The following is a 10,058-nucleotide window of genomic DNA, read 5'->3' as shown; positions in this document are numbered from 1 at the left end:
CCTCTTGATCAGAGCTGGCACTTCTTTTCCAACCAGAATTTTTCAACCTTTGTTTTTCTTGTGAACAATATTTTTTCCCCACCACTGTTGCAGTGCAGGCATTCTTGGTCGGGGAGATGGAATTGCACCACCACCCTGCCCCGACCCTGCCCCCCACCCCACCTCCCAAAAAATATAAATAAAATTGTGCAAGGTCAAATCTTGAAATGATTTTCATCATTATGAGAGAGGACACCACATCCATCACTGGAAACGAAACAAAATAAAATTGTCCATCCCTGAAAAACAAGATCAGATGATTGAGATCGTTATAAGAACAACACACCACTGTTTTTTAGTCTGGTCATTGTCTTGGGTTCATTTAAGTTCATAGTGATTTTCCTTCAGTTGATTATTTTCATTTTCTCCTACATGAATCTTAGTTGAGAACCCTTCTTACTGTAAACCACTTACACCATCAAATAGCAAAATAAATAAATTGTTCACCCCTGAGATCTAAGGCCAAATAATTGTAATCATTATGAGCTCAAGAAAAGTTTACATAATTTACATTTTTATTACTTAATGCACCAAAACAGCAGACTACAATGTAGTCCTTTTCTTTGACACCAAGAAAAAGCAAAGTTTTAAATCAACCAAAATAACACCCAAAAAAATGAGTTATTTACAGTTTACTTAAATAAACTGGATTAAACTGGATTTCTTGAGAAAATTGGTAGCTGGTCACAGTTAACCACAATTCCTTGAGGAATGTCAGATTTCAATCAAACATTTTGATACCAAAAGACTGCTGTACTCTGTCAGTATACAATTTTCTACATTTTATCTAACAATTTACTTGAAAGTGAAGGAAACAAATATTATCTAAGTTGGGATGAATAATGTTTAAACTGTTTGCAAATTAGATCACTGGCAGGGGTAAGAGAGAATAAGTATGCAACAGAACCATAGTATGAGGCAAACCAAGGCGCTTGCCTTAGTCATTGTTTTTATTTCTGTTGTTTCTTTTTTGAAGGGGAAAGTAGACCACTGCTAAATAACTAAGAAGAGAATTTAACCATGGACCATGCCTCAGCCATATTTTTTTTTCTGTCCATGGCCCTGTGTAACAAGGACTCTTGAAAATGCCAAATTGAAGCCTCCACTCAACAATGGACCCGTCTGTTAACAGACACTCCAATTCATTGATATCCTTCAAGGTTATCCTTATGAGGTGCTGAACAGTAAAATTTATAGTTATGTTAAGTAACGATTTTCTGTCTAAAGTGTCTGTAGTAGCAACAAAAAATTCAAGCCAGCATACATTACTTGCAAAAAAAGTATGGACGATCTTTATTTTTGGACAGAAAAAGTGTTTGAAATAAAACCGCCCAGATCTTTGATTGGCAAACATATGAAACAACATGGAGTTGACAAACCAATCATCACGGACAATTTTTCGGTCCTCAATAAAGTGCCAGAATAAACTAGACTGCATTATTTACAAAATGTTTAATATACAAGATCTCAAACCATCATTGAATGTGCAGTCTGACTCAATTTGCATATGAATGAATGCCAGCTGATGACATTCATAATTCAACTCTTTTAACAACTTTGACATTCAATGATTTTTATTCTTGATAATGATGTTAAATACATCGAAATGTCGAATTACATTACTCCTTAGATTTCTCAAAATTTTTAAGCATTAGAAATATTTACAGTACAGTATAAAACTTTTAAGTAGCTCCAAAGCTCTTAGTTTCCTTTATGAAGCGCACTCTAGGTGAGACACTGCTTGATATAGATAATGGCTTTATACCATTTGTGTTATTTTCTTGTCAGTGTGTCTGTTCAACCTTGAGGCTGCAGTAAAACTACCATTTTCACAGATATTGTTTCAGTCTAATTCGTGTTTTGTAGGTGTAAACTTACTTAAGCTATGTTTCAGCAAAGTGTCCAAAATTTTCTGTCCCAAATTTGTCCAAAAATTAAACACCCGAAATGTTAACATCCACATTTTTTTGCAAGTCATGTAGTTTAATTGGTTAGCTTTTCAAAAGACCCAGAAAATAAAACCAGCTGCACTGTCAAATAGAATGAATGCTGCACAGGCACAAAGCAACTACATGCATGTGTATGGTATGTTTTGGGGGCCTATGGATAGCCAGCAGAGATGCTCAAGACCCAAATTGTCGGTTTTTACAAAATATTTAATATGCATAAGAAAATGCCATGCTGTATTCATAATCAGTTTGTTGCCATCAATGTTTATAGGTTGGCAGCATTGCATCGCAGCTACATCCCACATATATGTATAAACATGAGCTTATCATATTCGATGGCTGTCGAGTTTCAACAAAGTCTCTCACTTCTTAACATTAGATTTCTTGCTGCCTGTTGGCTTGGCAAAGAATGTGGGATCCAGTTGATCTAAGGGGACCCCTTTGGTGGCAAACAACCTCTGAGCCCTCTGCTGTAATGTTCCTCCGCACTTTAGCCCTCTTGTGTTTAGCTCAACCTTTAAACGATCCAATCCCAGAGATTCAAGTTCCTCAGCAGAAGTGTAGTTGTCAAGGTGAAACTCAACCTAAAATGAAAATTATCAAAGGTGAGGTATGGCTCATTTTATGAAACGCATGTTTTCAGCACAGCAGCCCATCAGGAGGGTGAGCATTTAGCTTCAGTTTCAGTTCAACTGAGCAGCTAAGAGTATTTCTATTCCCCCTTCAGCCTAATTTTACATTTGTCTAATACCAGTGCTGCACAGCTCAACACAGCATTACACTTAGAACAGTTGTAGGAGGGCAGTGATCTTTTTAAAAACCATCAAACTGCCATAAAATCTCGTACAAAAATTCTGATCAAATTTGCATTCAGTATAATCCCAGCCATATTCTATGATTCACGAGATCATGTGCATGTTCAAATGCATTGTGCCAAATTAATTAAATTATGATCACATTCTAACCTTTTCCAGGCTCTGTTCCTCAGTTACTTGGCTGTCAGCAAGGCTTGTGTTTCCAGTGTCTTCTACTCCTTGCTTAGTTGTTTTTAACGATGTACCATTTTCTTGAGTGTCTTCTGCAGCCCTATCTCTTTGGTGATCACTGTTGTCCACATCTGTTTCCAAGGCCTGCATACTTGTCACTGCCTGCATTTCCGTGTCTGTTTCTAATGTCTGCGTAGCTGTCTTTTCCTGCACCTCTGTTTCTGCATCTGATGTCGGCATGGCTGTTTTGATTGTCTCTGTCTCCATGTCCATATGTCTGTCCTCAGGAGCCTGAGGTGACCTGGGTGGCTCAACTCGAGTGCTGGAAAATGATGCATCGGTTGACGTACTGGTACAACTACTTGGTGCAGCCTTGCTGTCACTTTCTGAAGGAGAAAATTCATCGTCCTCTTCATCACTGTCTGGCAGCTCATCCATTCCTAACCTGAACTCAAAAGGTAAGTTTATTTTATTACGAGAAGGTTCTTTAGTTCTTTGAGGGGTTTTTAGATCACATTGTGTTTATAAACTGAGGATCTACTATCAATTTCAGACAACCAGCTCGCTTTAAGCACTATCAATTTTTGAAGTTTCAAATAACTGCTCATCTAATAGTATTATTGTTACTGACTCGACAATAAAGCTGAAGTTATAATAAACAAAAATTTTCATTCACAATCATGACTTGTTGCAATGTCACCGACTACCAGAAGACATAATGTTCTTCAAAAAAAAGTTCTTCCAGGTGGAAAACAAATTTAAGCCTGTACTAGGTACTAACATTGCTCTGAGTCATGGCAACAGGTAAACATCCTTTTCATTTGGTTCAACTGGTGCCCATGTGGCCAACAAAAATAGCACTACATGATGACAATCATTTTTGAAATCAGAGACTGAAACTAACAGTGCATGAACTCTAATTCTTGATAATGGTCCACTGGGATTGATCATAGGGCAGTTTATCCACATTATTCAGGCTACAGACTGATAGTGGTTAGGTGCCCATTCATTTGTTGCATAATTCTGAACTCCTCCGACGTCTTAAAAATACCAGCAACTTACCACAATCGACTTTTTTTCCCTCCTCTTGAAGTTGAGGGTTCATCAGTATGAACTCTCTTGTTTGCTGTTTTCTCTACTGAAGTTGAGCTTGAAGTTAATGTTGAACTCCCAGCTGCTTTCAGTCCTGTACCAATAACAAATGAGAAAAATTTGAACAATGAAGGAGCAAAGCCACGCTTAGTAGGTTAGGTTAGTATTTTACCTTGGTGCAGTGCATCCTCTATTCGTTCAGAGTTTTGCTGAATGTGTTGTGTGTAAGATTGATCATCAAATGTGTGCTTGGGCATTGCTCTTCTCCTTGCCAACCTTTCCTGTTTCTGTTTTTCTTTTTCACGCTCCCTCTCGGCTTGGTTGGAAACCCACTCAGCAATCCTAAACAAATGGAAGAAAATTTTTTTCTCAAAATATTAATACAAATCCACTTTAGAGCAGTTCTGGCTCGAGTGTTGAAAAGTAATTAGTTTTGCATTACCAGGCTATGTGATTGGCTCAAGACTTTCTTACCCCTTTTTCAGCCAACCAAAACCAATCTTGTGACTTTTTAAATGAATCAAAACAAAAACAAACTCCTGAGAGTGCACGGTATGGACTGGAAATCAACTTCTATAGCCCAATGATGGCTGTATTAACAGCATGTATTTGTAATTTGAGCAAGGGTAGATTTAGGGGTGGGTGGTGGATTAAGTGTCAAGCCACCCCCCTTTTGGAGGAGCAAAATGAAAAGACTGTAAATTTATAGTATAGCACAAATGACAGCAACTGCTCTGGACAGGTACACTGTACCTCATTGTAATTTCTACTTTGTAGCATTACTAGTATTTCTGATGTGACAGCTTTCAAGTAGGTTCCAATTACCAAATTGCAGCATTTTGGGGACATGCTCCAATGATTCTGCAACCTCAAGGTACCAGACAGCCCCCTTGAAAAATCCTGGATCCAGCCCTGTCTAGCTATGACAGATCCTTACTTTTTCTCATCATTGATGTCCCTCATTCGCCTTCCACTCAAGTCTCTGCAGGCTTCTCTGTTTGTTGTTTTCTCTATCTGGGCACCAAGCGCTCGCAGCATGGAACCAAATCCTCCCTTTCCACCTTGGAGAAGCAGAGTTGCGTAGCACACATCTCCAGCTTGAAGGTGTAGCTTACTGTCTTCAGTGACCAGGCGGCCATTATGGATGACAGACAGTTCTTCCACAGGGACACCCTACCATTAAATAAAATAACAAGAGCCTTAAAAAATGAACTCACTTTGAATTTGACCCAAGAGAGACATCTTACAAAGGGTTTACTGCAATGCATAATAAATGAGTACTACTTGTAAATCCTTAATTGTATTCATATGACTACCTATACTAATATTGGTCAATACAGGGCCCATTCATCACTGGTTACAAGATATCACCAAATGCAAGTAAAGAATACAGTTTTAAGCCTTATGCACATGTCAGAAGTAGAGATGGAGATACAGAAAGTATTGAAAATGCTCTAATTCTTAGAGAGTCAGGTTTTTATTTTCTTTCTTTCAGCAGGGTAAATATCCAACACAATTTTTGCAAAGAAGCATAAGGAGCATCATCTCTCATTACACATTCAATTTGACATCTTTGAGAAGGCCGTCAGAGATTCAGAGATACTAGGGGTGCTTTCCATGCCATCAGAAATTCCCAGTTTCAATTTCTGGAAATTTCGAAACTGTATCACAGCTGCCCTCTCCAAATGAAAAAAAAGGGAGAGAGCATCTGTGTGTTGCCATTGATAATCGTGTTCCTTGCATAAATTATCCACACATAAAATACATTTCAATATCACAGCAGCTGACGTGACACGCAGAGACAACAAAGGAACTTGCTCTCTGCACATGATCTTTGCACAAGACCTTAAACCGCAAACAATCCATCAACTAATCAGGTCATCAGGGGTTTCAGCCAGTTTTGAAGTAGGAGGTTTCTTACAGTTGAGTAAGCAGGCACCCCTATAACCTGGAGGCCCAAGCCTCTAAGGGGATCTGGGGGCATGGTCCCCTGGAAAATTTTCAAAATTAGACTCTTGGAAATGCATTTTCCAGCATTCTGAGGTGGAAATTTATAAGTGTACATCCTCATTTTGAAAACAAAAATTGTGAATAATTTACAGAGCTTTTACCCATACTAGCACAAAAGTGACTTCTTGAAAAAGAATATTGCAACTGTTCACAGCCTTAGAGAATTTACTAAATTGACAAGCACAAAGTGACTTCATGAAAAACAATAATGTAACCGGCTTGTTTGTTAAAGTAATGTTCATAGGACAACATCCGCAGGCTCTTACACAGTGTTTGTTGTTTCCTAGGAAATTTAATTGACCATCTTGTTATATGACTGTTAGTAATGTCCAATAACCATACAATTCAGCAGGTTTGAAAGTTCTCAGAGTTCTCGCAATAGCCAATTTTGATTGTTTGTATTCAAAGGTCGTGGCAGTTCAATGACTCTTTTGACCTGCAAAACGCCCACTCTATTTATATCCGCCAGTGCAAGTTCATTATGTTGAAAAGATAACTTGTAATGTATTAATAACTCACCTTTTGACTTTTTGGGAACTATGACAAAGAAATTATCAAGGATGCCTTGGGCGTGAGATTTTTTATTCTTGTTTATATTCGTCGTCATTTTAAACCGTGTGCTTTCGGTCATGTGAAATGTCACGTGCAAATGTTATGTAACAGCATGAGAGAGGGTCCTGATAACTACTTTGATAACGTACACAATGCGTTTCGCAAAGATAAGCGATGCGCTCAAACTTCGAAATTTATTACTTTGCTTGAGAAATCCTTCAGTAATCCAGACACAAAAATATCAGTTTTCATGGAAAAAGAACTGTAATTCGGAGAAAAAATTCCTGGTTAGACTCGGCTAGCAAAGCAGAAGAGCAGTGAAAAGAAGTTTCAGTTAGTCTGGCTTTTGATTTTGTATTTCAGTCTACTTGAGACCTCATTTGAGCGAAGGCGGGTACTGTACTCAGAGTAGACGGGTACTGGTACCCGGGTCCCGGCTTCTAATAAAACCCCTGGGTAATATTTCACACAGTCCTGGAAAAGTTGCGTACTTTGAACACCATAATTATTAACAACAGGATCACACATAATAATTATTATGCGTCTTGTCGATTTTTCTTTCAGGGAGGGTAGCTGTGACACAGGCTAAGAAATTTCCAGTGGGGAATAGAACAGCATTAACTGTAATTTCTGGAATAGAGGACAACCTCTCAAGTGGGGGTGGGAGGGAGGCAGGGGGATGGGAGGCAGGAGAAGAAAGGGTGGGAAGCCAGAGTTCTAAGAGGGAGGGAAGAAGGAGGGAAATGCAAAATGCTAATTTTTGTTGTTCATTAAGCGTTCAAAATACTTTCAAGAAACAAGAACTCAAAATGTTATTTGACTTAATACATTTGGCGTCTTTTGAGACTTCTGGGGTGGTGATTTATCAAAATTTGCTCTTGGGCTAGCAAACTGAGGCTTAAGGTGAGATTAAAGTCACATGTATGCTGTGCCTGATCTTTAGATCAAAATTTTTCATTCATTACTTCTGGTGAAATTGGAGCCCTTTGACAGTGGTTACATCATAGGTCATGAAAGGTTGTCACTTAAACTGTCAAAAGACCCAAGTAAGAGGAGCAAGACTGAAAATGAAGGAAAAAAGGAAAAGAAACACCTAAGGATTGCGCAGCTAAATGACTAGGATGTGTTTTGAGTCTCCTAATTTACAGGGGACAGGAGCAGGATGGGCAGGGCGGTAGTCAGGAGATAAAGGTACGGAAAGCAGGAGAGCAGGGTAGGGGAAGCAGAAGGTTCAGACTCCCCTGTCCCCCTCGTCCTCCCCTCCCTTCCCCCTCCTAGCAAGGCCATATACGCGAATGTTCCAAAATATTTACCAGGAAATTTCCTGTTCCATTTGATTTTTCCTCACGGCACTTTCCCAGGAAATTTCCATACGATTTGCTCCCTTCTCGATGGTTTGGAATTTCTGGGTAAGTAGAAAGCGCCCAAGAATACCTACTCAAAGAGACTCGATCCGGTTTGGTAGAATGATGCAATCTATGATAAATGTTTCTAAGTTTAAATTCTTTTGAACAAAAACTCCTGCTAAGGCCACAAGACCTAATTTACAGAAACTGTTAATTTCTATCGGCAGGCAAGTGAAACACTTGGTTATCTATCAACTTGCGCCTGGTCGATATCGAAGACCGCCAAACGGGCATGATCACATCCCATCTAGGTTTACATTGAAAATGATGTATCTCTGACCCTAAACTATCTTTAAAACCTACCCCACAGCAATCCGATGCGATCTTCTTCAATTGCCTTCCACTTTCAACCAAACAGTCGTCCAAATTTAAGCAATAAAGCCCTCGATGAAAAGAATACAAGAAGGCAGACATTTTGAAAATTTTAAGTAACGCGTGGCGTTGTGGGTAGTTACATTCTAACCGCGTGCGATCTGAGAACCATTGGTCTCATCTCCGCTGAGGGCGGGAGATGACGTCTGGCATTTCAGTCTAGTCTTTTCACTTTAAATTTAAATTTATTTGTAAGTTAAATGGTTACTTCTGAGTATGTACGTCAAAGCATTGAAACAAAGACTACGAGTAATAGTCCCTCTTTCGCTTAGCCCGTCGAGCGAGACGCGAACGAAAACCGCGAGAAAAATCCTGGGCCGGCGCCGGGGCCGGCGCCACGTCGGGAGTGAGAAGCGCGCGAAAGGATCTTAGGCGGCCATTTTTTCTCGTGGTTTTCTTTCGCGTCTCGCTCGACGGACTAAGCAAAAGAGGAACTACACGTAGTCTAATTGAAACATTGATTACGACACGCGTTTGTCAAGTTTTTCACCGCCGTGTGCCTTTTATTTTCAAACTTAGGTCTTTCGGTAGTTTCTGATAGGGCTCTCAACAAGTTGTTCGGCAACTTTTTGGCAACTTTTTGCATTTCGAGTGACTTTTTTCGTTTCGAGCAACTTTTTGCATTCTGAGCAATTTCTAGTTTTCTATCAACTCGGAGCAGCTTTTAGTGCTTAAAGCGGCCTTGCTTCCATATTTCACAATCTTTTAGTAGACAATTTATTAACCTGTGAAAAAGGGCAGATCCCCCTCCCCGATGGGGCAGATCATGGGTGCAAGAAGCGTACTTTCGGGCTGCTAGGTCAGCGTGTTTTTTTTTTTTTCACACTCGACTAACTCGAGTGTCTCATGATCAGGTGAAGAATTTTTACAAAATTAATATTAATATATATTGATGCGTAATCTTTACTCATACATTTTTTGGGTTTTATTGAGGACAAAATTATTTAGCAACGCTGATTAGTGGTTACGCCGCAAAATTGCACGAAGTGCTTAGAAATCTTACTTTTGTTGCCTTTTGCATCAGACGAAATAAAGGGAGAGAGCAACAATTTTTTTAGCTTTGGAGCAACTTCTGAGCAACTTTCGTAACAAAACGCAACTTTTGACTTTTTTTGAGCAACTTTTGAGCAACTGTTTGAGAAACTGCGAGCAACTTTTTGGGAAATCTCGAACAACTTGTGGAAAGCCGCAGTTTCTGAAACTTGTCTTCTAGTTTTAGTTTTTGAGATTTGAAGAGACACTTAATCCCTGACCCTAATATATAGCCTAACCGTCAAGCTTGCTAAGCGATATTATTCCTCCAATTTCAATATCTTAGGGCCTGTCTACAAGGAGGGAGGGTTACCCTAGCAAGCGGGTTAACCCTAGCTGGAGGCCAAAAGATAGCCCGGGTTTACAAGCAAAATTTCACAGGTAGGCTAACCCTACAACTCGGGATAACTTAATGCATGGTTACACTCAAAGGCTCTGGAAACAATTAGAAAGTTAACCCGGGTAGGCGGATTAACCCTACCTGGAGTGTTTACAAGAAAAAAAGTTAACCCGCCTGCCAGGGTAACCCTAGCATGCAGATAGGGTAACCTGCCTAGCCGGGTGTAACCCTGGCTGTCTTGTAAACATGACAAAGTAAAAATGAGGAAATATGTGAGTGC

The 10,058-nt window shown here is 39.5% G+C and overlaps 1 protein-coding gene across 1 annotated transcript; it reads right to left on the bottom strand.

Annotated features, from left to right (window-relative positions):
* Positions 1 to 1,595: 1,595 nt before the first annotated feature.
* LOC110045719 (splicing regulator SDE2-like) lies at positions 1,596 to 8,484 on the bottom strand. The gene is made up of 6 exons (XM_020751337.2): positions 8,338 to 8,484; positions 5,004 to 5,239; positions 4,239 to 4,408; positions 4,037 to 4,160; positions 2,954 to 3,419; positions 1,596 to 2,572 (listed from the first exon to the last, which is right to left on the bottom strand). Exons 1-6 carry the CDS (start codon positions 8,446 to 8,448, stop codon positions 2,351 to 2,353), a joined length of 1,329 nt encoding a protein of 442 aa, XP_020606996.2. The 5' UTR covers positions 8,449 to 8,484; the 3' UTR covers positions 1,596 to 2,350.
* Positions 8,485 to 10,058: the final 1,574 nt, after the last annotated feature.

Source organism: Orbicella faveolata, unplaced genomic scaffold (genome assembly GCF_042242905.1).
Source record: "Orbicella faveolata isolate gen_17 unplaced genomic scaffold, um_ofav_v1 contig_24, whole genome shotgun sequence".
Lineage (NCBI taxonomy): Eukaryota > Metazoa > Cnidaria > Anthozoa > Scleractinia > Merulinidae > Orbicella > Orbicella faveolata.
Note: the sequence above shows the minus strand (reverse complement) of the source record. Positions and strands in the feature narration are given on the sequence as shown.

What these genes read in the sequence shown, in the direction of transcription:
- LOC110045719 (XM_020751337.2), bottom strand. Translation starts at nt 8,448, where the DNA reads ATGTCTGCCTTCTTGTATTCTTTTCATCGAGGGCTTTATTGCTTAAAT. An exon ending in GGGAAAAAAAGTCGATTGTG is followed by an intron (nt 3,420 to 4,036) that starts GTAAGTTGCTGG and finishes TTTTGAGTTCAG; the next exon opens with GTTAGGAATGGATGAGCTGC. An exon ending in AGGAACAGAGCCTGGAAAAG is followed by an intron (nt 2,573 to 2,953) that starts GTTAGAATGTGA and finishes TTTTCATTTTAG; the next exon opens with GTTGAGTTTCACCTTGACAA.